The 27,927-nt window shown below is 43.3% G+C and overlaps 1 protein-coding gene across 2 annotated transcripts in view; it reads right to left on the minus strand.

The window, feature by feature from the left end:
- Window positions 1–27,927, minus strand: part of LOC128639087 (upstream stimulatory factor 2) — a 279,033-nt gene that overhangs the window by 103,810 nt on the left and 147,296 nt on the right. For both annotated transcript variants that reach the window (XM_053691237.1, XM_053691236.1), the window contains exons 5-6: window positions 13,517–13,670; window positions 13,344–13,431 (exon numbers count right to left, since the gene is read on the minus strand). In XM_053691237.1, the coding sequence (XP_053547212.1) occupies window positions 13,344–13,431; window positions 13,517–13,670 (242 nt within the window). The remainder of the gene's footprint in view (window positions 1–13,343; window positions 13,432–13,516; window positions 13,671–27,927) is intronic.

Genomic DNA, 27,927 nt, shown 5'->3' on the forward strand with positions numbered 1-27,927 from the left:
TCCTCTGCAAAATCTTAAGTACCAAGTTCAAGCTGCAAGGGGGAGCGGAATTTCTAAAGACAGGCCTGATCCTAGACAGAGCCTGAACAAAGGACTGAATATCAGAAGCTCCGCAAGTTTCTTGTGTAATAATACAGATAAAGCCGAAATTTGTTCCTTTAAAGGAACTGGCAGCGAGGCCCTTTACCAACCCATCCTGGAGGAAGGACAGGATCCTGGATACCCTAATTTTGTGCCAGGGATATCCACGTTCCTCACACCAGGACAAGTAGGTCCTCCACACCTTATGATAGATGCGACGAGTGACTGGATTCCTGGCTTTAATGAGAGTATCAATCACTCTCTCAGAAAAAAACCTCTCTTGGCTAGGACTAAGCGTTCAATCTCTACGCAGACAGCCTCAGAGAATCAAGATTTTGATGTAGAAAGAGACCCTGAACCAGCAGATCTCTGCGACAAGGTAACCTCCATGGAGGAGACAATGACATCCCCACCAGATCCGCAAACCACATCCTCCGCGGCCAAGACGGAGCAATTAAAATAGCCGAAGCTTGCTCCTGCTTTATGCGGGCCCCTGCACGAGGTAGGAGTGGTAATGGTGGAAATATGTAGACTAGGTTGAACTCCCAAGGTACCGCTAAGGTATCTATCAGCTCTGCCTGGGGATCCCAGGACCACGACCCAAATCTAGGAAGCTTGATGTTTAGTCTGGACGCCATGAGATCTATCTCCGGCGTACCCAATCTGATACAGATCTCTGCAAACACCCCGGGATGGAGAGATCATTCCCCCGGATGAAACGATCGTCTGCTGAGAAAATCCGCTTCCCAGTTGTCCACACCCGGAATGTGGATCGCTGATAGCAAACAGTTGTGGGTCTTCACCCACTCCAGAATCTGAGATACTTCCCTCATGGCTAGGGAGCTTCTCGTTCAACCCCTGATGCTTGATGTAAGCCACTGAGGTAATGTAGTCCGACTGGAATCTGATGAATCGGGACGACCCCAGAGGGGGCCAAGCCCTCAGAGCGTTGAAGATTGCTCGAAGTTCCAGAATATTAATCGGGAGAAGCGACTCCTCAAGTCCACCTGCCCTGTGCCTTCCTGGCACCCCAAACAGCTCCCCATCCTGACAGACTTGCGTCCATGGTCACAATCTCCCAGGATGGTCTCAAGAAGGATGTCCCCTGGGACAGTTGATCCGGACAGATCCACCAAGAGAGGTATTCCCTCATTTGATTGTCCAGAGAGATCTGTTGTGATAGATCCGAGTGATCGCCGTTCCATTGTCTCAACATGCACAACTGAAGAGGACGGAGATGGAACCTGGCGTATGGAATGACATCTATGCTGGATACCATGAGCCCAACCACCTCCATACACCGTGCCACAGATGGCCTTGAGGAGGTCTGAAGGGCAAGACAGCTGGACGCAATCTTGCAACGTCTCTGATCTGTCAGGAAACTCTTCATGAATATGGAAATCTATTATCGTGCCCAGAAATTCCACTCTGTTGCTAGGAACCAGGGAACTATTTCCTACATTTATCTTCCATCCATGAGATTGAAGGAGAAGAAAAGCACTCAAATGATCCTCTGCAAGACTGCAGGACTGAGCCTGGACCAGGATGTCGTCCAGATAAGGTGCCACTGCAATACCCCTGGCTCTCGCCACCGCAAGCAACTCTCCCAGAACCTTTGTATAGAATATTGGGGCAGTTGCCAGGCCAAACGGTAGGGCCACAAACTTGAAGTGTTGGTCCAGAAAGGCAAATCTTAGGAACCTGAAGTGATCCTTGTGGAGGTAAGCATCCTTCAAATCTATTGTAGTCATGAACTGTCCCTCTTGAACTAGGGGCAGAATAGACCGGATCATCTCCATCTTGAACGATGGGACCAACAGAAACTTGTTTAGGCACTTTAGCTCTAGAATTGGAGCGAAACGTGCCCTCCTTCTTTGGGACCACGAAAAGGTTTTTAATAATACCGCAGAGATCCCTTACGCACTCTTGAAAGGCGTCTCTCTTCTCCGGTCTTGATAGGTTTGACAGGAGGAATCTGCCCCCGGGCGGATGAGTCTTGAACCCTATCCTGTAACCCTGGGCAATGACCTCCAGAACCAAAGGGTCCTGAACACCTCTCATCCAGGCCTCCGCAAAAAAAGAAAGTCTGCCCCCTACATGATCCATAGATGGATCGGGGGCCAACCCTTCATGCAGATTTTGTTTGGCGGGCTTCTTGCTCTGCTTGGCCTTGTTCCAAGATTGAGCTGGTTTCCAAGATCCCTTGGACTGCTCGGCTTTTGCGGCAGGTTGCTGGCGTTGCGACTTGTCCGAACCCCTTAGGTTTAGTCGTCTTATCCTGCGGTAGGAAAGCACCCTTGCCTCCCGTGACCGTGGATATAAAGGATATAAAGTAAAGGCCCGGACCAAAAATAACTTTCCCCTGAAAAGGGAAGGTTAGTAATCTAGACTTGGAAGTCATGCCAGCAGACCATGACTTTAACCACAGAGCCCTATGGGCTAGAACAGAAAAACCTGATGTCTTGGCATTCAGGCGAATAATCTGCATATTTCCATCACAGATTAATGAATTAGCTACCCTTAAGGCCTTAATTTGTTCCTGTTTCTCCTCGAGGGGAGTCTCCACATCGACCATAGCTGATAGAGCGTCACACCAGTAGGTAGCAGCCCCAGCCACCGCCACTGCCGGTTGAAAAACGAGCCCCATGAGTTCAAACATCCTTCTCAACATGGATTGCAATTTTTTTTATCCATGGGCTCCTTGAATGAAAAGCTATCCTCGAGCAAGATAGTCGTGCGCTTAGCGAGCGTGGATATATCAACATCCACCTTAGGGATGGCCCCCCACAGCTCAAGCTGAGAGTCCGGAACAGGAAACAGTTTTTTAAAAGAATTAGAGGGAGAAAAAGACAAGCCAAGTTTCTCCCATTCGTTCTTAATATTAGCCATCTTAACGGGGACCAGGAAGGTCTGAGGTATCACCCTGTCCTCGTAAACTATATCTAGCTAAGGGATTGAAGGTTTTTCCGGTAGTTTCGGCTCTGGAACCTCTAAGGTAGCAAGCACCCCTTTCAACAAGCGCAAATGCTCCATCTTCAACTTTAAGTCTGGATCCTCTGCAGCAGGAGGTCTAGATGTCACCGATTCCAACACAGAAAGAACGTCCTCCGAAAAGTCGGAGTCGTCTTCATCAGCGGATAATCTATCAGAGACATCCAACGGAGTAGATGACCCCTGGGACAGATAGCCATGTTTCAACTTTTGCTTAGCAGGGCATGGTAAGGCATTGAAGGCGGCAGATACCGCCGTTTGTAACTGCTCAGCGAAATCTGGTGGCCAAAGGGCCCCTCCCGCGGGAGGATTAGTAGTGCCCTGAGGAGCTGCATGTGTAATCTGAGATGAATGTAGGGAACGCACCTCTCTGGACCGAGAACCTTCAGAGGTGGACGGCTAAGTTGTACTAAATATTTTATTCTTTTTAGATATTGCAAATTTATCAAAGTCAACAGAGAACCAAATAATTTATTACCTTGGAAAGAGAGAGATAGCAACGTTGATTTAGAAGTCATATCAGCATTCCAAGATTTAAGCCATAAAGCTCTTCTAGCTAAAATAGCTAAAGACATATATCTAACATCAATTCTGATGATATAAAAAATGGCATCACAAATGAAACTATTAGCATGTTGAATTAACTTAACAATGCTATAAACATTATGATCTGGTACTTGTTGCGCTAAGGATTCCAACCAAAAAGTTGAAGCAGCTGCAACATCAGCCAAAGAAATAGCAGGCCTAAGAAGATGACCTGAACATAAATAAGCCTTCCTTAAATAAGATTCAAGTTTCCTATCTAAAGGATCTTTAAAAGAAGTACTATCTGCCGTAGGAATAGTAGTACGCTTAGCAAGAGTAGAGATGGCCCCATCAACTGGGGATCTTTTCCCAAAATTCCAATCTATCAGTAGGCAAAGGATACAGTTTCTTAAACCTTGAAGAAGGAGTAAAAGAAGTACCCAATGTATTCCATTCCCTAGAAATCACATCTGAAATAGCATCAGGAACTGGAAAAACCTCAGGAATAACTACATGAGGTTTAAAAACCGAATTTAAACGTTTACTAGTTTTAATATCAAGAGGACTAGTCTCCTCCATATCTAATGCAATCAACACCTCTTTCAATAAGGAACGAATATACTCCATTTTAAATAAGTATGAAGATTTGTCAGTGTCAATATCTGAGGCAGAATCTTCTGAACCAGATAAATCCTCATCAGAGATAGATAAATCAGAATGTTGTCGGTCATTATCAATTTCCTTATATAACGGTTTCAGGAATAGAAAAGAAATGCAAACAAAATAGGCCTCTGGAAACCAGAAGCAAAAAGAAATGAAGTCGTAAATAACGTCAAAAAGTTTGGCGCCAAGTATGACGCCCACAACTGACAAAATATTTTTTGGCGCCAAGAATGTCTGCAACAAACACGAGCGTCAGATGACGCAACCTCGTGAAAAAAAACTTGGCGCCAACTAAGACTCCGGAAATGACGAAATAACGTCAACAAACGTAATTCTAGCGCCAAAAAAGTCTCGCCAAGAATGACGCAATTTAGAAAAGAAAGTCAATTTGAAAACTTCAGGTAAGAAAATTTTTTATTTTATGCATTTCCCAGATATGAAACTGACAGTCTGCAAAAAGGAAATATACTGATGAACCTGAATCATGGCAAATATAAGAATAAACATATTCAGAACTTGAAATAGATCCCCGTTAGGATGACCATTGCATTCAATAGGTAACACTCCCTTCACATCCCTCTGTCATTCACTGCACTCAGAGTAACCGGGTTTCAAAAAGCTGAGAAGCGCATATCAACGTAGAAATCTAGCACAAACTTACTTCACCACCTCCATAGGAGGCAAAGTTTGCAAAAACTGAATTGTGGGTGTGGTGGGGGGTGTATTTATAGGCATTTTGAGGCTTGGGAAACTTTGCCCCTCCTGGTAGGATTGTATATCCCATACGTCACTAGCTCATGGACTCTTGCCAATTACATGAAAGAAATCCCTTTAACTCATTTGGAAAAAGCATCAGCCTTTGTGATGTATAACAGAATTATTTTTTTAATGGTTGCGTATTATATTTGTTATTCCAGTGCTTTTGTTGTTTAGATCTCTTTAATGGAATCAACTCTGAGGTTGTAATGAGAGAGAGAGAGAGAGAGAGAGAGAGAGAGAGAGAGAGGAAAGAGAGAGAGGAAAGAGAAAGAGAGGAAAAAGAGAAAGAGAGGAAAAAGAGAAAGAGAGGAAAAAGAGAAAGAGAGGAAAGAGAGAGAGAGAAAGAGAGAGAGAGAAAGAAAGAGAGAGAGAGAAAGAGAGGAAAGAGGAAAGAGAGAAAGAGAGGAAAGAGAGAAAGAGAGGAAAGAGAGGAAAGAGAGAAAGAGAGAAAGAGAGAAAGAGAGAAAAGAGAGGAAAGAGAAGAAAGAGAAAGAGAGGAAAGAGAAAGAGAGAAAGAGAGGAAAGAGAAAGAGAGAAAGAGAGGAAAGAGAAAGAGAGGAAAGAGAAAGAGAGGAAAGAGAAAGAGAGGAAAGAGAAAGAGAGGAAAGAGAAAGAGAGGAAAGAGAAAGAGAGGAAAGAGAAAGAGAGGAAAGAGAAAGAGGAAAGAGAAAGAGAGAGACACACTAATTTCTAAGTGCCATCCTTTAGGAATTATATTTTATACATCAGCAGTATAAGCATGGAGCATAAAAGTTTAAATTTTGACTAGACTGTCCCTTTAAGTTTCTGCTATTTCAAATGAGGAGTTACCTGCACTATTTGGCTGCTGCCAGTGACTGCAGACTCCTCTAATTTAAGAGGTGCAGGAGCGAAGAAATTGGCTCATTTGAAGCTCCACCCCTGCACCACTAGCAATGAAGGAAGTGTCTATTGGAAATTCCTCATTGTGTTTGACATCTTCACACAAAACACGCCAACTTACCAAAATGCAGACAAGGAGGGATACTGGAACAAGGGGAAATCAGAACTTCCTCCTCACTCCTTCACTAAGTAACAAGAAAAAACAGAATTTATGCTTACCTGATAAATTACTTTCTCCAACGGTGTGTCCGGTCCACGGCGTCATCCTTACTTGTGGGATATTCTCTTCCCCAACAGGAAATGGCAAAGAGCCCAGCAAAGCTGGTCACATGATCCCTCCTAGGCTCCGCCTACCCCAGTCATTCGACCGACGTAAAGGAGGAATATGCATAGGAGAAATCATATGATACCGTGGTGACTGTAGTTAGAGAAAATAATTAATCAGACCTGATTAAAAAAACCAGGGCGGGCCGTGGACCGGACACACCGTTGGAGAAAGTAATTTATCAGGTAAGCATAAATTCTGTTTTCTCCAACATAGGTGTGTCCGGTCCACGGCGTCATCCTTACTTGTGGGAACCAATACCAAAGCTTTAGGACACGGATGAAGGGAGGGAGCAAATCAGGTCACCTAAACGGAAGGCACCACGGCTTGCAAAACCTTTCTCCCAAAAATAGCCTCCGAAGAAGCAAAAGTATCAAATTTGTAAAATTTGGTAAAAGTGTGCAGTGAAGACCAAGTCGCTGCCTTACATATCTGAGCAACAGAAGCCTCGTTCTTGAAGGCCCATGTGGAAGCCACAGCCCTAGTGGAGTGAGCTGTGATTCTTTCAGGAGGCTGCCGTCCGGCAGTCTCATAAGCCAATCGGATGATGCTTTTAAGCCAAAAAGAGAGAGAGGTAGAAGTTGCTTTTTGACCTCTCCTTTTACCAGAATAAACAACAAACAAAGAAGATGTTTGTCTGAAATCCTTTGTAGCCTCTAAATAGAATTTTAGAGCACGAACTACATCCAAATTGTGTAACAAACGTTCCTTCTTTGAAACTGGATTCGGACACAAAGAAGGCACAACTATCTCCTGATTAATGTTTTTGTTAGAAACAACTTTCGGAAAAAAACCAGGTTTAGTACGCAAAACCACCTTATCTGCATGGAACACCAGATAAGGAGGAGAACACTGCAGAGCAGATAACTCTGAAACTCTTCTAGCAGAAGAAATTGCAACCAAAAACAAAACTTTCCAAGATAGTAACTTAATATCTACGGAATGTAAGGGTTCAAACGGAACCCCTTGAAGAACTGAAAGAACTAAATTGAGACTCCAAGGAGGAGTCAAAGGTTTGTAAACAGGCTTGATTCCAACCAGAGCCTGAACAAAAGCTTGAACATCTGGCACAGCCGCCAGTTTTTTGTGAAGTAAAACAGATAAAGCAGAAATCTGTCCCTTCAAAGAACTTGCAGATAATCCTTTCTCCAAACCCTCTTGTAGAAAGGATAGAATCTTAGGAATTTTTATCTTGTTCCATGGGAATCCTTTAGATTCACACCAACAGATATATTTTTTCCATATTTTATGGTAAATTTTCCTAGTTACAGGCTTTCTAGCCTGGACAAGAGTATCAATGACAGAATCTGAAAACCCACGCTTTGATAAAATCAAGCGTTCAATCTCCAAGCAGTCAGTTGGAGTGAAGCCAGATTCGGATGTTCGAATGGACCTTGAACAAGAAGGTCCTGTCTCAAAGGTAGCTTCCATGGTGGAGCCGATGACATATTCACCAGGTCTGCATACCAAGTTCTGCGTGGCCACGCAGGAGCTATCAAGATCACCGAAGCCCTCTCCTGATTGATCCTGGCTACCAGCCTGGGAATGAGAGGAAACGGTGGGAATACATAAGCTAGGTTGAAGGTCCAAGGCGCTATCAGTGCATCTACTAGAGTCGCCTTGGGATCCCTGGATCTGGACCCGTAGCAAGGAACCTTGAAGTTCTGACGAGACGCCATCAGGTCCATGTCTGGAATGCCCCATAATTGAGTTATTTGGGCAAAGATTTCCGGATGGAATTCCCACTCCCCCGGATGGAAAGTCTGACGACTCAGAAAATCCGCTTCCCAATTTTCCACTCCTGGGATGTGGATTGCAGACAAGTGGCAGGAGTGATTCTCCGCCCATTGAATTATTTTGGTCACTTCCTCCATCGCCAGGGAACTCCTTGTTCCCCCCTGATGGTTGATATATGCAACAGTCATGTTGTCTGATTGAAACCTTATGAATTTGGCCTTTGCTAGTTGAGGCCAAGCTTTGAGAGCATTGAATATCGCTCGCAGTTCCAGAATGTTTATCGGGAGAAGAGATTCTTCCCGAGACCATAGACCCTGAGCTTTCAGGGGTTCCCAGACCGCGCCCCAGCCCACCAGACTGGCGTCGGTCGTGACAATGACCCACTCTGGTCTGCGGAAGCTCATTCCCTGTGACAGGTTGTCCAGGTTCAGCCACCAACGGAGTGAATCTCTGGTTCTTTGATCTACTTGGATCGTCGGAGACAAGTCTGTATAATCCCCATTCCACTGTCTGAGCATGCACAGTTGTAATGGTCTTAGATGAATTCGTGCAAAAGGAACTATGTCCATTGCCGCAACCATCAAACCTATTACTTCCATGCACTGCGCTATGGAAGGAAGAAGAACAGAATGAAGTACTTGACAAGAGCTTAGAAGTTTTGATTTTCTGGCCTCTGTCAGAAAAATCTTCATTTCTAAGGAGTCTATTATTGTTCCCAAGAAGGGAACTCTTGTTGACGGGGACAGAGAACTTTTTTCTATGTTCACTTTCCACCCGTGAGATCTGAGAAAGGCTAGGACAATGTCCGTATGAGCCTTTGCTTTTGACAGAGACGACGCTTGAATCAGTATGTCGTCCAAGTAAGGTACTACTGCAATGCCCCTTGGTCTTAGCACCGCTAGAAGGGACCCTAGTACCTTTGTGAAAATCCTTGGAGCAGTGGCTAATCCGAATGGAAGTGCCACAAACTGGTAATGCTTGTCCAGAAAGGCGAACCTTAGGAACCGATGATGTTCCTTGTGGATAGGAATATGTAGATACGCATCCTTTAAATCCACCGTGGTCATGAATTGACCTTCCTGGATGGTAGGAAGAATTGTTCAAATGGTTTCCATTTTGAACGATGGAACCCTGAGAAATTTGTTTAGAATCTTGAGATCTAAAATTGGTCTGAATGTTCCTTCTTTTTTGGGAACTATGAACAGATTGGAGTAAAACCCCATCCCTTGTTCTCCTAATGGAACAGGATGAATCACTTCCATTCTTAACAGGTCTTCTACACAATGTAAGAATGCCTGTCTTTTTATTTGGTTTGAAGACAATTGAGACCTGTGGAACCTCCCCCTTGGGGGTAGTTCCTTGAATTCCAGGAGATAACCTTGAGAAACTATTTCTAGCGCCCAAGGATCCTGAACATCTCTTGCCCAAGCAAAGAGAGAGAGTCTGCCCCCCACCAGATCCGGTCCCGGATCGGGGGCCAACACTTCATGCTGTTTTAGTAGCAGGTTTCTTGGCCTGCTTACCCTTGTTCCAGCCTTGCATCGGTCTCCAGGCTGGTTTGGTTTGAGAACTATTACCCTCTTGCTTAGAGGGTGTAGAATTTGAGGCTGGTCCGTTTCTGCGAAAGGGACGAAAATTTGGCTTATTTTTAGCCTTAAAAGACCTATCCTGAGGAAGGGCGTGGCCCTTTCCCCCAGTGATGTCTGAAATAATCTCTTTCAAGTCAGGGCCAAACAGCGTTTTACCCTTGAAAGGGATGTTAAGCAATTTGTTCTTGGAGGACACATCCGCTGACCAAGACTTTAGCCAAAGCGCTCTGCGCACCACAATAGCAAAACCTGAATTTTTCGCCGCTAATCTAGCTAATTGCAAAGTGGCGTCTAAGATAAAAGAGTTAGCCAATTTAAGTGCTTTTACTCTGTCCATAACCTCCTCATACGAAGATTCTTTATTGAGCGACTTTTCTAGTTCTTCGAACCAGAAACACGCTGCTGTAGTGACAGGAACAATGCATGAAATTGGTTGTAGAAGGTAACCTTGCTGAACAAACATCTTTTTAAGCAAACCCTCTAATTTTTTATCCATAGGATCTTTGAAAGCACAACTATCTTCTATAGGGATAGTAGTGCGTTTGTTTAGAGTAGAAACCGCCCCCTCGACCTTGGGGACTGTCTGCCATAAGTCCTTTCTGGGGTCGACCATAGGAAATAATTTCTTAAATATAGGGGGAGGAACAAAAGGTATGCCGGGCCTTTCCCATTCCTTATTAACAATGTCCGCCACCCGCTTGGGTATAGGAAAAGCATCGGGGGGCACCGGGACCTCTAGGAACTTGTCCATCTTACATAATTTCTCTGGAATGACCAAATTGTCACAATCATCCAGAGTAGATAACACCTCCTTAAGCAGAGCGTGGAGATGTTCTAATTTAAATTTAAAAGTAATAACATCAGGTTCAGCTTGTTGAGAAATTTTTCCTGAATCTGAAATTTCTCCCTCAGACAAAACCTCCCTCCTGGCCCCTTCAGATTGGTGTGAGGGTATGTCAGAACCATTATCATCAGCGTCCTCATGCTCTTCAGTATCTAAAACAGAGCAATCGCGCTTTCTCTGATAAGTGGGCATTTTGGACAAAATGTTTTTAATAGAATTAACCATTACAGCCGTTAATTGTTGCATAGTAAGAAGGATTGGCGCACTAGATGTACTAGGGGCCTCTTGTGTGGGCAAGACTGGTGCAGACACAGAAGGGGATGATGCAGTACCATGCTTACTCCCCTCGCTTGAGGAATCATCTTGGGCAACATCATTATCAGTGGCATCATTGTCCCTACTTTGTTTGGACACTATGTCACATTCATCACATATATTTAAATGGGGAGGAACCTTGGCTTTCAAACATACAGAACATCGTCTATCTGATGGTTCAGACATGTTAACAGGCATAAACTTGATAACAAAGCACAAAAAACGTTTTAAAATAAAACCGTTACTGTCACTTTAAATTTTAAACTGAACATACTTTATTACTGAATATGTGAAAAAGTATGAAGAAATTGTTCAAAATTCACCAAAATTTCACCACAGTGTCTTAAAGCCTTAAAAGTATTGCACACCAAATTTGAAAGCTTTAACTCTTAAAATAACGGAACCGGAGCCGTTTTTACATTTAACCCCTATACAGTCCCTGGTATCTGCTTTGCTGAGACCCAACCAAGCCCAGAGGGGAATACGATACCAAATGACGCCTTCAATAAGCTTTTTCAGTGGTTCTTAGCTCCTCACACATGCATCTGCATGCCTTGCTTTCCAAATACAACTGCGCATTAGTGGCGCGAAAATGAGGCTCTGCCTATGACTAGAAGAGGCCCCCAGTGAAAAAGGTGTCCAATACAGTGCCTGCCGTTTTTTTAATACATCCCCAAGATTAAAAGAACTATTTATAGTTATAATCCACTAAATATACTTATAAAGTAATCGTTTTAGCCCAGAAAAATGTCTACCAGTCTTTAAAGCCCTTGTGAAGCCCTTTATTCTTATACTAAACTAAGAAAATGGCTTACCGGTTCCTATAGGGAAAATGACAGCTTCCAGCATTACCAAGTCTTGTTAGAAATGTGTCATACCTCAAGCAGCAAAGTCTGCCCACTGTTTCCCCCAACTGAAGTTAATTCATCTCAACAGTCCTGTGTGGAAACAGCCATCGATTTTAGTAACGGTTGCTAAAATCATTTTCCTCTTACAAACAGAAATCTTCATCTCTTTTCTGTTTCAGAGTAAATAGTACATACCAGCACTATTTTAAAATAAACTCTTGATTGAAGAATAAAAACTACATTTAAACACCAAAAAACTCTTAACCATCTCCGTGGAGATGTTGCCTGTGCAACGGCAAAGAGAATGACTGGGGTAGGCGGAGCCTAGGAGGGATCATGTGACCAGCTTTGCTGGGCTCTTTGCCATTTCCTGTTGGGGAAGAGAATATCCCACAAGTAAGGATGACGCCGTGGACCGGACACACCTATGTTGGAGAAAAGTGCATTTGTTTTGGACAAGATGGTGTTGTCCACACAGAGTAAGCGAGGGGAACCAAAACCTGTAGGTTAAAGACCAGTCTAGTTCTTTCCATGGTTTCAGTGTCTCAGTATGAAACAATTTTTCTCTAAGAAAGGACATGCAGAGATCTGAACTAAATGAATATCCAAAAACTATAGGACAGATACATACTTATAGGAAGATTTATCTATTTGCATAATTTGCCAAATGTGACAGTTACATTATTGATTAAAAAAACAACCATAGGAAACGAGGACTAAACCAAGTTAAGAACAAAACATTCAGGTCAAGGCTAAGGAATGGATCACAAGGAATAAACCAATAATTCTGTTCTACCAGACAATTTTTAACTTGGACCACACACACACACAAGTCAGAAAAATCATTCTTTAACTTGCTTTACCTAGTTAGTTAGTTGAGGAATCAAAACAAATTAAAAATAATCTGAGAACATTGAAATAAAGATTAACAAGTAAATCAACAAAATCATGTCACGCTCCCTTGTTGCCATCAGAACTATAGCTAGAAACCCATTTCTGATGACTGGAGAAATTTGCATGGGAGTGCAAATGAACTGGGAAACAAATTTCCTGGATATATTTCTACAGCATCTCTATCTACAAAACCTGATATGAACAGTCCTGAAAGTCAGAAAAGGCCACTGAAAATGCTCAATTGAACATATACAGTATATGGCCCAGGTACAAAAGAGGCCTATGGGTTTGGTCTGAGCTCTAAAAGTCAGGTTGGCAAAACAACTGACAGATGAATGGGGTAACAGCAGACTGCGCAAACAGCCAGTGTGAAAATCTGCAATAAGGGCTTATTACCAGCGATAACATGAAAACTGCCAATAACAGCAGCTGAAGTGATTTCAGTGCTTATTTTAAATTACTGCACATTGCTGAACTTTAAAAGGGACAGTATAGACCAATTTTCATTAAACTGTATGTAATAGAAACTACTTTAAATAAGAATATGCACATGTAGTGATATAAAATTCCACTATAAAACCTTTTAAAAACTTACTTAGAAGCGCCCAGTTTAGCACTGTTCATGAGGTAAGGCAGGGACACCCAGTGAAAGGGCTAGGAGCAGACCCTCCCCCCTCCCCTGCATATGAAAAGACCCATAATACAAACAGAAGCAATCTGAAAACTTTGGGGCTTGGTTAGGAGTTTGAAAATATGCAAAACTATACATTTTGACAAAAAACACCCCCAGATGGGCTATAAAAATAGATCATCTACAAAACATTTATGCAAAGAAAAATCTAGTGTATAATGTCCGTTTAATAATATAGGATATTTTATTATATATTCAGCACAGATATAGCAATACTTACGGAGAGTAAGGGTGAGTGCGTGGAGCAATAGTTCTCTGAGATCCAGCAGGAAGCACATCTTGAGGTGTCATCATAACGTAGAATTGCCCTAATAATGAAGGAATGGTTAAAACTAAAGTAAACTGCATGCAAATAATTGGGAGAAAAAAAAACAACAACAACTCTGCAGTCACCTCCTGCTTGTGCCAACGACTGATCCGTTGTCTGTACTGATACTGCTGTTGTATCCCCGACAGAGGAAGCTGGAAAATAAGCAAACCGTGTCTCTCCGCTGACCGTTTCTGCAGAAGGACTTCCACCATTACTGAAAGGGTTCTGGATGACTGCCTACAATAAAAAGAAAAAAAACATACATTAAATACTGCAGTGTGATAGCACAAGCGTAATGACCAAGGGTTTTCCCATTTTCCGTGCTCAAAAAAACTGACAATTTGGGCATTCTAGCTCATTATTGGTTTCACCTTATCTGCTCTCGTTAAGTGCACCCATACATATTATATACTGTTTGAACAGACAAATACGGCTCTCTAAAGATACCCTATACGGGTACATAAAAACAAACTATGCTTACCTGATAAATTTCATTTTCTTCCGTGGGAATGAGTTCACAGCCGCATTCATTACTTGTTGGAAATAAGAACCTGCCCACCAGGAGGCGGCAAAGACACACTACCCAAAGGCTCAAATACTCCTCCCACTTCCCCTATCCCCCAGTCATTCTGCCAAGGAACAAGGACCAGTGGAAGAAATATCAAGGTGAAAGGGTGCCAGAAGACTACACACGAAAAACGCCTCAAAAAACGGGCGCAGGGCTGTGGACTCTTTCCCACTGAAGAAAATGAAATTATCAGGTAAGCATAATTTATGTTTTTCTTCCTATTGGGAAAGAGTCCACCAGCAGCATTCATTACTTGAGGGAAAATAATACCCAAGCCAAAGAGGACACTGAATGTCAAGATTGGGAGGGTAAGAGGCGGCCCAATCTGAGGGCACCAGGACTGAACCACATCCCATAAATAAAAAAGTCCCGCTTTCTCCAAAAGTAGGGAGCAAAAACAAGAAGAAAAAGGGCCCCAAGGACACAAAGGGAACCAAGGAGTTTGCATTAAACCGAAAAGTAGACAGAGGCGCCTCCCTACAAGAACCCTGCAGCTCGGGAAAAAAGGAACCAGCAAAAACCAAGTTCCTAGACAAAATACCACCCTTCATGGAGAGAAAATTCAGAGATCCAAACCCCCTTCCCCCGAGAGCTCAGAGAGCACCTCAACAGGGACCCACTGCCTCCAAAAGAAACAGACAGCCAAAAAGTCAAAAGATGACCAGAATTACAGCTTAGGATCCTGAGATAAACAGGGACGTCCTCAACTACCGCAGAACCACCGCGACGAGGACCGCCCACACACGGAAAGAGCAACCTGTCAACGACAGTGAAAAGTCCAGGGACAGAGTCCCACCCCCGCCTTGAACGAGAGGGAGAAACACTACCAGCCACCTCGAAAGAGTGCGACCAGAAACACGGGCAGAGTCCCACCAGAACCAGAGGAACACCAACCCAGAAGTCCATTCCCAAGGGCACCTCCATCCCTGAACCAGGGACAATTAGAAACACAACACCAGAACAAAAGTCCCCCAAGGGAAGACTGAGGACAGGGAAAACCTTGTCCCCCGGGACACAAAACTCGACACAGGAGTCAAACGGGAGCCAGCCCCCAAAGTAGCAGAGACTACCCGAGGTAGCAAACACGGGGCCCCACAACAGATACCGGCGGGGAAGATATGAGGACAAAGTGACCCTTAGATAGGCACTACACATGAATGCTGATGCAAGGTCAGAGCACCAGAACAGCAGACCCCAAAGGAAGTCCAGAACACATTCCCTCACAGAAAACAAAAGCCCTGAGCAGCCATAAGAATGGGACCAGGCTCTCTAAAGAAAGAAAAGGAAGAACACCTTCCAGACACAATCCGATACTAGAGGGAAAAGCTGGGACAAGCATAGAGCTATACCAACACCACCCGGAACCCCAGCCCAATCCCAGATCCACGAACAGACCTGAAGAGGACCCCGACCAAAATTCCGGTCAGACACTCCTTACCTGAGGAAGGAACCCGAAAAAAAATGGGAACTCTAGCAAAACCCTAAGTAAAGGACCGCGAAAAACCGCAGAACCAATCTCAAGGCGACAGAACCCACGACACAGAGCTAAACTCCGCGACATTCAGAAACTTAGGTCCCACGTCGGCACCCGACCCTAAGAGGATGGATAAAATTCTGGAAAAAAACAGAACAAAACAAGGCGACCCCAATAACGGGTTCCAGCTAGAAGAGACCTCCAGCAGCGAAGAAGGTGACCAGGCCCCCACGTGGCAAGTCACAGGCTAGCCACCCCACAGCACCGCTGCCGGATCACAGAGAATGCAGGCATGATCCCACTATGTCTTGCATACCAATCAAGCGCTCCACCGCTAATCCACGAAGAGCATCCATTAAAATCGGAACAAAGCGAGGTCCAGAGACCCCAAGAGTCTAAACCACCCAAAGGGTAGCAAGAAGAGCAAGGCCCAAAAAACGCCCTAGCGGAGAAGGCCCCTCCCCCCTGAAAGGAGAGCCAGAGCGATGCGGCGAAAGCCATCAACCAAGCCCCGGGAATAGAATGGCACGCCCAATCACTCCTGGTATGCGGAACTGAAGGTCTGTTGTAGATGTATAGTGTAGTTTGTGAAAACAAACAATAAAACAAAACACTCAAGGTTCCGCCGGACCCGCCAAGCATCACGGACAACTCAAAAGAATGCACACAAACTGCGGACCCAACAGTCAGCAAACAACTTCCAAGGAAGTAATAAAAGCAAGTCCATTCCAGAAATTCCAAAAGGAATAAACAAATAGAAAAAAAAAAAAAAAACTATCCTAACCGGATGAAAGAAAATAAGGCAGCCCGAAGGCATCCGCCAAAGAAAAACCCTGGGAAAAGACACGAGTGACCGACAGGAGACTATCAACATCACCAAAAGTCTAGCTCGAAGCACCATTCGAGGACACATTTTCCGACTGATAGAGAGGGTAGCCTGATAAGTCGAAAAGACAATGGAGTGGAATGCGCAGCCGCGCAATCCAATAACGAAAGGTGCAACATGGAGGAATATTCACCCCCGGAGGAAACTGAATAGACCCACCCGAAATCTGGACACCCGGGATAATCAGGCAAGAACACAACCGCAGAAACCACTGGTTTCTTCAGGAAAACCAGCACCATCAATATATTGAAGCGGAAATGACCCGCCATCGCTAGGGGAAACAAACCACCCTGTGCGTAGGGAGAATTAACATTAGGGTTACCCGCAAATGTAGAGGAAGGGTTGCTGTTGGGAATCCACCGCTGGAGGGACAGAGTCCCCAGAGGCTGATGGCTCAAGAGGCCCCTGGTTCCCCGAGCCCAAGGAACCAGGCGCTCTAAGAAGGCATAAGAGACAGGACTGATAAACTTGCGTCAGTGGGGCCGAAGCACCTTCCTCACAAGAGGAAGAATCGGAATCAGACAAAACGACACAGTGTCAGATTCAGAATCCTCTATGGTTAAAACCAAAGAGAAAAAACATAATTTATGTAAGAACTTACCTGATAAATTCATTTCTTTCATATTGGCAAGAGTCCATTAGCTAGTGACGTATGGGATATACATTCCTACCAGGAGGGGCAAAGTTTCACAAACCTCAAAATGCCTATAAATACGCCCACCACCACACCCACAATTCAGTTTAACGAATAGCCAAGAAGTGGGGTGATAAGAAAAGAGCGAAAGCATCAATAAGGAATTGGAATAATTGTGCTTTATACAAAAATCATAACCACCACAAAAAAAGGGTGGGCCTCATGGACTCTTGCCAATAAGAAAGAAATGAATTTATCAGGTAAGTTCTTACATAAATTATGTTTTCTTTCATGTAATTGGCAAGAGTCCATGAGCTAGTGACGTATAGGATAGCAAATACCCAAGATGTGGAACTTCCACGCAAGAGTCACTAGAGAGGGAGGGATAAAATAAAGACAGCCAATTCCGCTGAAAACATAATAATCCACAACCCAAATCAAAAGTTTTAATCTTTATAAAGAAAAAAACTGAAAATATAAGCAGAAGAATCAAACTGAAACAGCTGCCTAAAGTACTTTTCTACCAGAAACTGCTTCTGAAGAAGAAAAAACATCAAAATGGTAGAATTTAGTAAAAGTATGCAAAGAAGACCAAGTTGCTGCTTTGCATATCTGATCAACCGAAGCTTCATTCCTAAACGCCCAGGAAGTAGAAACTGACCTAGTAGAATGAGCCGTAATCCTCTGAGGCGGGGATTTACCCGACTCTAAATAAGCATAATGAATAAAAAGCTTTAACCAAGAAGCCAAAGAAATGGCAGAAGCTTTCTGACCTTTCCTAGAACCAGAAAAGATAACAAATAGACTAGAAGTCTTTCTGAAATCTTTAGTAGCTTCAGCATAATATTTCAAAGCTCTTACCACATCCAAAGAATGTAAGGATCTTTCCAGAGAATTCTTCGGATTAGGACACAAGGAAGGGACAAAAATTTCTCTACTAATGTCAGAATTCACAACTTTAGGTAAAAATTGAAATGAAGTCCGCAAAACCACCTTATCCTGATGAAAAATCAGAAAAGGAGATTCACAAGAAAGAGCAGATAACTCAAACTCTTCTAGCAGAAGAGATGGCCAAAAGGAACAATACTTTTCCAAGAAAGTAATTTAATGTCCAAAGAATGCATAGGCTCAAACGGAGGAGCCTGTAATGCCCTCAAAACCAAATTAAGACTCCAAGGAGGAGAAATTGACTTAATGACAGGCTTAATACGAACCAAAGCCTGTACAAAACAACGAATATCAGGAAGATTAGCTATTTTTCTGTGAAACAAAACAGAAAGAGCAGAGATTTGTCCTTCAAGGAACTTGCAGACAAACCCTTATCCAAACCATCCTGAAGAAACTGAAAAATTCTAGGAATTCTAAAAGAATGCCAAGAGAATTTATGTGAAGAACACCAAGAAATGTAAGACTTCCAGACTCGGTAATCTTTCTAGACACAAATTTACGAGCCTGCAACACAGTATTAATCACTGAGTCAGAGAAACCTCTATGACTAAATATCAAGCGTTCAATCTCCATACCTTCAAATTTAATGATTTGAGATCCTGATGGAAAAATGGGCCTTGAGATAGAAGGTCTGGCCTTAGCGGAAGTGTCCAAGGTTGGCAACTGGACATCCGAACGAGATCCGCATACCAAAACCTGTGTGGCCATGCTGGAGCCACCAGCAGTACAAACGAACGTTCCATTATGATCTTGGAAATCACTTTTGGAAGAAGAACTAGAGGCGGAAAGATATAAGCAGGTTGATAATTCCAAGGAAGTGACAACGCATCCACTGCTTCCGCCTGAGGATGCCTGGATCTGGACAGATACCTGGGAAGTTTTTTGTTTAGATGAGAGGCCATCCGATCTATTTCTGGAAGTCCCCATATCTAAACAATCTGAAGAAAAACCTCTGGGTGAAGAGACCATTCGCCACACGCCAGGGTTGTGACATTGTCTGTCTGGAAACAAATAAACGATTCTCTCTTCAGAAAAGGCCAGAACTGAAGAGCTCTGAAAATCGCACGGAGTTCCAAAATGTTGATTGGTAATCTTGCCTCCTGAGATCCCCAAACCCCCTGCTCTGTCAGAGATCCCCAGACAGCTCCCCAACCTGAAAGACTCGCAACTGTTGAGATCACAGTCCAGGTTGGACGAACAAAGGAGGCCCCTTGAACTAAACGATGGTGATCCAACCACCAAGTCAGAGAAGATTGCACATTGGGATTTAAGGATATTAATTGTGATATCCTTGTATAATCCCTGCACCATTGGTTCAGCATACAAAGCTGAAGAGGTCTCACGTGAAAACGAGCAAAGGGGATCGCGTCCGATGCTACAGTCATGAGACCTAGAATTTCCATGCACAAAGCTACCGAAAGGAATACCGAATCTATTTGGAAACCCAAAAAGGTGACCCTTGTCTGAGGAATCAAGGAACTCTTTGGTAAATTGATCCTCCAACCATGTCTTGAAGAAACAACACGAGTTGATTCGTGTGAGATTCTGCAGAATGTAAAGACTGAGCAAGTACCAAGATATTGTCCAAATAAGGAAAAACCAACATACCCTGTTCTCTGATTACAGAGAGAAGGGCACCGAGAACCTTTGAAAAGATCCTTGTAGCTGTTGCTAGGCCAAAAGGAAGAGCAAGAAACTGGTAATGCTTGTCTAGAAAAGAGAATCTCAGGAACTGATAGTGATCTGGATGAATTGGAATATGAAGATATGCATCCTGTAAGTCTATTGTGGACATATAATGCCCTTGCTGAACAAAAGGAAGAAAAGTCCTTATAGTCACCATTTTCCTTACATAACGATTCAATATTTTTAGATCCAGAACTGGTCTGAAAGAATTCTCTTTCTTTGGTACAATGAACAGAATAAAATAAAACCCCAGGCCCCGTTCCAGATCTGGAACAGGCACAATTACCCCAGCTGACTCCAGGTCTGAAACACATTTCAGAAAATCCTGAGCTTTTACTGGGTTTACTGGAATGCGCGAGAGAAAGAATCTTCTCACAGGCGGTCATATCTTGAAACCTATTCTGAACCCTTGAGAAACAATGTCCTGAATCCAATGATTTTGAATCAAACATCTTTGAAAAATCGTAACCTGCCCCCTACCAGCTGTGCTGGAATGAGGACCGCACCTTCATGCCGACTTGGGAGCTTGTTTTGATTTTCTAAAAGGCTTGGATTTATTCCAGACTGGAGAAGGTTTCCACACGGAAACCGTTCCTTTAGGGGAAGGGTCAGACTTCTGTTCCTTATTCTGACGAAAGGAACGAAAACGATTAGCAGCCCTATATTTACCTTTAGGCTTTTTGTCCCGAGGCAAAAAAGCTCCCTTCCCCCCAGTAACAGTTGAAATTATTGAATCCAACTGAGAACCAAATAATTTATTACCTTGGAAAGAAAGAGAAAACAACGTCGACTTAGAAGTCATATCTGCATTCCAAGACTTAAGCCATAATGCTCTTCTAGCTAAAATAGCTAAAGACATATACCTGACATCAATTCTAATTATATCAAAAAATGGCATCACAAACAAAGTTATTAGCATGTTGAAGAAGTTTAACAATGCTATAAGCATTATGGTCTGACACTTGTTGCCAATACCCACTACACAAAGCAGGGAGATCACATAATAAACATGATTAAGGAACCCCACCCTGTTCACAAATCCTCCCTAAGGAAGGAAGTATCCCATGATTCCCAGATCCGTACAGAGGAGTCTCACTGAGACCTATACCTATCTGTCACATAATATAACATTCATATTGATAAAATGAAACTATCTTACCGGAATCTACGCCGTGGAACAGGAACCTTGCCCTTCAAGTGTGACGGATAGTAGCGTCGCCTCAGTCATGGACTTGAGAGAAGACAGCAGGTAGCGAAGCAAAAGATTGGCAACGCCAAGTGCTAGAGGAGCTGTTAATACGTGTCGGGATGGTGTCGCAGAGAGAACTCCCACTGAATCTCTGGACTCTAACATTTGCCCAGGCCCTCACTGAGAGACTAACAGGACTCCTTAAAACTCCTGTCCCATTGCGAAGAGTACTACCCTCCATGAGACACACTTTACGTAAAAATTAATATAAGTATTTTCCTTAAAAAATAAAAAACTTCTGACACTTCTCTGCCAATCTCCTGGGACGAAAGGCAAAGAATGACTGGGGGATAGGGGAAGTGGGAGAAGTATTTAAGCCTTTGGCTGGTGTGTCTTTGCCGCCTCCTGGTGACCAGGTTCTTATTTCTCACAAGTAATGAATGCGGCTGTGGACTCTTTCCCATTATGAAGAAAATAATAAATAGGAATTTAATACTGAAAACTGTTGATAAATGAAACAATTTCTACAAAACTAGTGTAGCTAAAGAAAATAGAAGTAAATTAAAAATATAAAATTTAAAATTGTTTGCTCTGTCTGAATCATGTCAGAAATGTTTGGGGTTTAACGTCCCTTTAACCGATTCATATTTGTATTTCACCCACTTGTAGCATAAAAACATAATTTATGCTTACCTGATAAATTCCTTTCTTCTGTAGTGTGATCAGTCCACGGGTCATCATTACTTGTGGGATATTAACTGCTCCCCTACAGGAAGTGCAAGAGGATTCACCCAGCAGAGTTGCTATATAGCTCCTCCCCTCTACGTCACCTCCAGTCATTCGACCAAGGACCAACGAGAAAGGAGAAGCCAAGGGTGTAGTGGTAACTGGAGTATAATTTAAAAAAATATTTACCTGCCTTAAAAAAACAGGGCGGGCCGTGGACTGATCACACTACAGAAGAAAGGAATTTATCAGGTAAGCATAAATTATGTTTTCTTCTGTTAAGTGTGATCAGTCCACGGGTCATCATTACTTGTGGGATACCAATACCAAAGCAAAAGTACACGGATGACGGGAGGGATAGGCAGGCTCTTTATACAGAAGGAACCACTGCCTGAAGAACCTTTCTCCCAAAAATAGCCTCCGAGGAAGCAAAAGTGTCAAATTTGTAAAATTTGGAAAAAGTATGAAGCGAAGACCAAGTTGCAGCCTTGGAAATCTGTTCAACAGAGGCCTCATTCTTAAAGGCCCAAGTGGAAGCCACAGCTCTAGTGGAATGAGCTGTAATTCTTTCAGGAGGCTGCTGTCCAGCAGTCTCATAAGCTAAACGAATTATGCTACGAAGCCAAAAAGAGAGGTAGCAGAAGCTTTTTGACCTCTCCTCTGACCAGAGTAAACGACAAACAGGGAAGACGTTTGTCGAAAATCTTTAGTTGCCTGTAAATAAAATTTAAGGGCACGAACTACATCCAGATTGTGCAAAAGACGTTCCTTCCTCGAAGAAGGATTTGGGCACAAGGATGGAACAACAATCTCCTGATTGATATTCCTGTTAGTGACTACCTTAGGTAAGAACCCAGGTTTAGTACGCAGAACTACCTTATCCGAGTGAAAAATCAAATAAGGAGAATCACAATGTAAGGCTGATAACTCAGAGACTCTTCGAGCCGAGGAAATAGCCATTAAAAATAGAACTTTCCAAGATAACAACTTTATATCAATGGAATGAAGGGGTTCAAACGGAACACCCTGTAAAACGTTAAGAACAAGGTTTAAACTCCATGGTGGAGCCACAGCTTTAAACACAGGTTTAATCCTGGCCAAAGCCTGACAAAAAGCCTGAACGTCTGGAACTTCTGACAGACGCTTGTGTAGCAGAATGGACAGAGCTGAGATCTGTCCCTTTAAGGAACTAGCGGATAACCCCTTTTCTAAACCTTCTTGTAGAAAAGACAATATCCTAGGAATCCTAACCTTACTCCAAGAGTAACCTTTGGATTTGCACCAATATAGGTATTTACACCATATTTTATGGTAAATCTTTCTGGTAACAGGCTTCCTAGCCTGTATTAAGGTATCAATAACTGACTCAGAAAAACCACGCTTTGATAAGATCAAGCGTTCAATTTCCAAGCAGTCCGCTTCAGAGAAGTTAGATTTTGATGTTTGAAAGGACCCTGAATCAGAAGGTCCTGTTTCAGAGGTAACGACCAAGGTGGACAGAATGACATGTCCACCAGATATGCATACCAAGTCCTGCGTGGCCATGCAGGCGCTATTAGAATCACTGATGCTTTCTCCTGTTTGATTCTGGCAATCAATCGAGGAAGCATCGGGAAAGGTGGAAACACATAAGCCATCCTGAAGGTCCATGGTGCTGTCAAGGCATCTATCAGGACCGCTCCCGGATCCCTGGATCTGGACCCGTAGCGCGGAAGCTTGGCGTTCTGTCGAGACGCCATGAGATCTATCTCTGGTTTGCCCCAACGTCGAAGTATTTGGGCAAAGACCTCTGGATGAAGTTCCCACTCCCCCGGATGAAAAGTCTGACGACTTAAGAAATCTGCCTCCCAGTTCTCCACTCCCGGGATGTGGATTGCAGACAGGTGGCAAGAGTGAGACTCTGCCCAGCGAATTATCTTCGATACTTCCATCATTGCTAGGGAGCTTCTTGTCCCTCCCTGATGGTTGATATAAGCTACAGTCGTGATGTTGTCCGACTGGAACCTGATGAACCCCCGAGTTGTTAACTGGGGCCAAGCCAGAAGAGCATTGAGGACTGCTCTCAATTCCAGAATGTTTATTGGAAGAAAACTCTCCTCCTGATTCCATAGTCCCTGAGCCTTCAGAGAATTCCAGACAGCGCCCCAACCTAGTAGGCTGGCGTCTGTTGTTACAATTGACCAGTCTGGCCTGCTGAATGGCATTCCCCTGGACAGATGTGGCCGATAAAGCCACCATAGAAGAGAATTTCTGGACTCTTGATTCAGATTTAGAGTGTTGAATGGAATGAAGGACACGGCATGCATTTTGAAGTTTTGTTAACCTGTCCTCTGTCAGGTAAATTTTCATTTCTACAGAATCTATCAGAGTCCCCAGGAAGGGAACTCTTGTGAGTGGAAAGAGAGAACTTTTCTCTTCGTTCACTTTCCATCCATGCGACCTTAGAAATGCCAGTACTATCTCTGTATGAGATTTGGCAGTTTGAAAGCTTGAAGCTTGTATCAGTATGTCGTCTAAGTACGGAGCTACTGAAATTCCTCGCGGTCTTAGTACCGCCAGAAGAGTGCCCAGAACCTTTGTGAAGATTCTTGGAGCCGTAGCCAGTCCGAATGGAAGAGCTACAAACTGGTAATGCCTGTCTAAAAAGGCAAACCTTAGATACCGGTAATGACTTCTGTGAATCGGTATGTGAAGGTAAGCATCCTTTAAATCCACTGTGGTCATGTACTGACCCTCTTGGATCATGGGCAAAAATTGTTCGAATAGTTTCCATCTTGAACGATGGAACTCTTAGGAATTTGTTTAGGATCTTTAAATCCAAGATTGGCCTGAAGGTTCCCTCTTTTTTGGGAACTACAAACAGATTTGAGTAAAACCCTTGTCCTTGTTCCAACCGCGGAACTGGATGGATCACTCCCATTAATAAAAGATCTTGTACGCAGCGTAGAAACGCTTCCTTCTTTGTTAGGTTTGTTGACAACCTTGACAGATGAAATCTCCCTCTTGGGGGAGAGGATTTGAAGTCCAGAAGGTATCCCTGAGATATGATCTCTAACGCCCAGGGATCCTGAACATCTCTTGCCCAAGCCTGGGCGAAGAGGGAAAGTCTGCCCCCCACTAGATCCGGTCCCGGATCGGGGCCCCTCAATTCATGCTGTCTTAGGGGCAGCAGCAGGTTTTCTGGCCTGTTTGCCCCTGTTCCAGGACTGGTTAGGTTTCCAGCCTTGTCTGTAGCGAGCAACAGCTCCTTCCTGTTTTGGTGCAGAGGAAGTTGATGCTGCTCCTGCTTTGAAATTACGAAAGGAACGAAAATTGGACTGTCTAGCCTTGGCTTTGGCCTTGTCCTGAGGCAGGGCATGACCTTTACCTCCTGTAATGTCAGCAATAATCTCTTTCAAGCCGGGCCCGAATAAGGTCTGCCCTTTGAAAGGAATATTAAGCAATTTAGATTTAGACGTAACATCAGCTGACCAGGATTTCAGCCACAGAGCTCTGCGTGTCTGAATGGCGAATCCTGAATTTTTAGCCGCAAGTTTAGTTAAATGTACTACGGCATCTGAAATAAATGAATTAGCTAACTTAAGGAATTTAAGTTTGTGTGTGATGTCATCTAGTGTGGATGATTGAAGTGTCTCTTCCAGAGACTCAAACCAAAATGCTGCTGCAGCCGTGACAGGCGCAATACATGCAAGAGGTTGCAATATAAATCCTTGTTGAACAAACATTTTCTTAAGGTAACCCTCTAATTTTTTATCCATTGGATCTGAAAAAGCACAGCTATCCTCCACTGGGATAGTGGTACGCTTAGCTAAAGTAGAAACTGCTCCCTCCACCTTAGGGACCATTTGCCATAAATCCCGTGTGGCGGCGTCTATTGGAAACATTTTTCTAAATATAGGAGGGGGTGAGAAAGGCACACCGGGTCTATCCCACTCCTTAGTAACAATGTCAGTAAGTCTCTTAGGTATAGGAAAAACGTCAGTACTCGTCGGTACCGCAAAATATTTATCCAACCTACACATTTTTTCTGGGATTGCAACTGTGTTACAATCATTCAGAGCCGCTAATACCTCCCCTAGTAACACACGGAGGTTCTCAAGCTTAAATTTAAAATTTGAAATGTCTGAGTCCAGTTTATTTGGATCAGAACCGTCACCCACAGAATGAAGCTCTCCGTCTTCACGTTCTGCAAACTGTGACGCAGTATCAGACATGGCCCTTGCATTATCAGCGCACTCTGTTCTCACCCCAGAGTGATCACGTTTACCTCTTAGTTCTGGTAGTTTAGCCAAAACTTCAGTCATAACAGTAGCCATATCTTGTAATGTGATTTGTAATGGCCGCCCAGATGTACTCGGCGCTACAATATCACGCACCTCCTGAGCGGGAGATGCAGGTACTGACACGTGAGGCGAGTTAGCCGGCATAACTCTCCCCTCGTTGTTTGGTGAAATATGTTCAATTTGTACAGATTGACTGTTTTTTAAAGTAGCATCAATACATTTAGTACATAAATTTCTATTGGGCTCCACTTTGGCATTAACACATATAGCACAGAGATATTCCTCTGAATCAGACATGTTTAACACACTAGCAAATAAACAGCAACTTGGAAATACTTTACAAAGTAATTTACAAATAATATGAAAACGAACTGTGCCTTTAAGAAGCACAGAAAAATATTATAACAGTTAAAATAATTAAGTTATAGCATCAATCTTTGTCAGAATATACAGTTTTAGCAAAGGATTGTTCCCCTCAGCAAATGATAACTAACCCAGGCAGCAGAAAAAAATACACAAACGTTTTTTTTTTTTTGTTGTTTTTTTTTATCACAGTCAATACAATCAGCACAGCTGTGCTGTAATGATTACTTCCCTCAAAAAAGGCTTTGGAGATCCCTGAACTCTGTAGAGATGAACCGGATCATGCAGGAAGAAAATGAATCTCTGACTGAGTTTTTTCTGATGCATAGTGAAAGCACCAAAATGGCCCCTCCCCCACACACATAACAGTGAGAGGGATCAGTGAACTGCTCTAATTTAAATCAAAACTATTGCCAAGTGGAAAAATAGTGCCCAAAACATTTTTTCACCCAGTACCTCAGAGAAAAAAACGTTTTTACATGCCAGCAAAAAAACGTTTTACCTCAATAATTAATTGTCATTTAAAACCTATTGCAAGTCCCTGCAAATTAGGTTAAGTCTATGTATACAGTCTAAAAACCAGAGAAGTATAAAATATACATACATGACAGCCTGATATCAGCTACATCTACTGCATTCAAGGCTGGGTTTACATTATAACGGTATGGCAGGATTTTCTCATCAATTCCATGTCAGAAAATAATAAACTGCTACATACCTCTTTGCAGATTAATCTGCCTGCTGTCCCCTGATCTGAAGTTTGCCTCTCCTCAGATGGCCGAGAAACAGCAATATGATCTTAACTACTCCGGCTAAAATCATAGAAAAAAACTCAGGTAGATTCTTCTTCAAATTCTACCAGAGAAGGAATAACACACTCCGGTGCTATTATAAAACAACAAACTTTTGATTGAAGATATAAAAACTAAATATATCACCATAGTCCTCTCACACATCCTATCTAGTCGTTGGGTGCAAGAGAATGACTGGAGGTGACGTAGAGGGGAGGAGCTATATAGCAACTCTGCTGGGTGAATCCTCTTGCACTTCCTGTAGGGGAGCAGTTAATATCCCACAAGTAATGATGACCCGTGGACTGATCACACTTAACAGAAGAAAAAGGACACGTCTCTTTAAACTAGCATTTAGAGTTATAGTCAGGAAGTAAAGAGGAAAAGACCCCATGGACACACCTCCAAAATGTGTGTGCGGCTTCATTTATCATAGAAAAAGATTTACTATCCTATGATTCAAAAACAGTACTAAGGTTGGGCAGTTAGGAGGGATAACAACTTGTTTAAAATAGAACTGTGCTTAACCCCTTACTGCTGAGCCATTTCACACTCCTGTGCTGAGCCGTTCTTGAGTTTTTACATGCTGGTCACATTTAAGCAGTACAGTATGTGATTTTCTTTTCAGTAACATACATTAAAAACTGCAGTAGGGAGACTTCCGGTGGGCGGGCCTGAGGGTAGGCAGCAGAAGCAAAGAGCTCCGTGCCTCAACATCTCAAACATAGGCTATATACAGCCTGGAATCTAAAGCATTTGAGCATCAAGTAGACCCTACACCCAGCGATCTTTCCTTGGCAGAAGTTGCTGCCTGGAGTGGGGGAATCGAGCTTTATTGGACCCCCATAGAGATCGGGCGAGCAAGACACCGCTCCACCACCGGAGGCCCACAGAGGACCTTGGCTTCATGAGAGCGCACCCAGGGTGGACATAAAGGACTTTCCTA

Source organism: Bombina bombina, chromosome 8 (genome assembly GCF_027579735.1).
Source record: "Bombina bombina isolate aBomBom1 chromosome 8, aBomBom1.pri, whole genome shotgun sequence".
In the NCBI taxonomy this organism is placed as follows: Eukaryota; Metazoa; Chordata; class Amphibia; order Anura; family Bombinatoridae; genus Bombina; species Bombina bombina.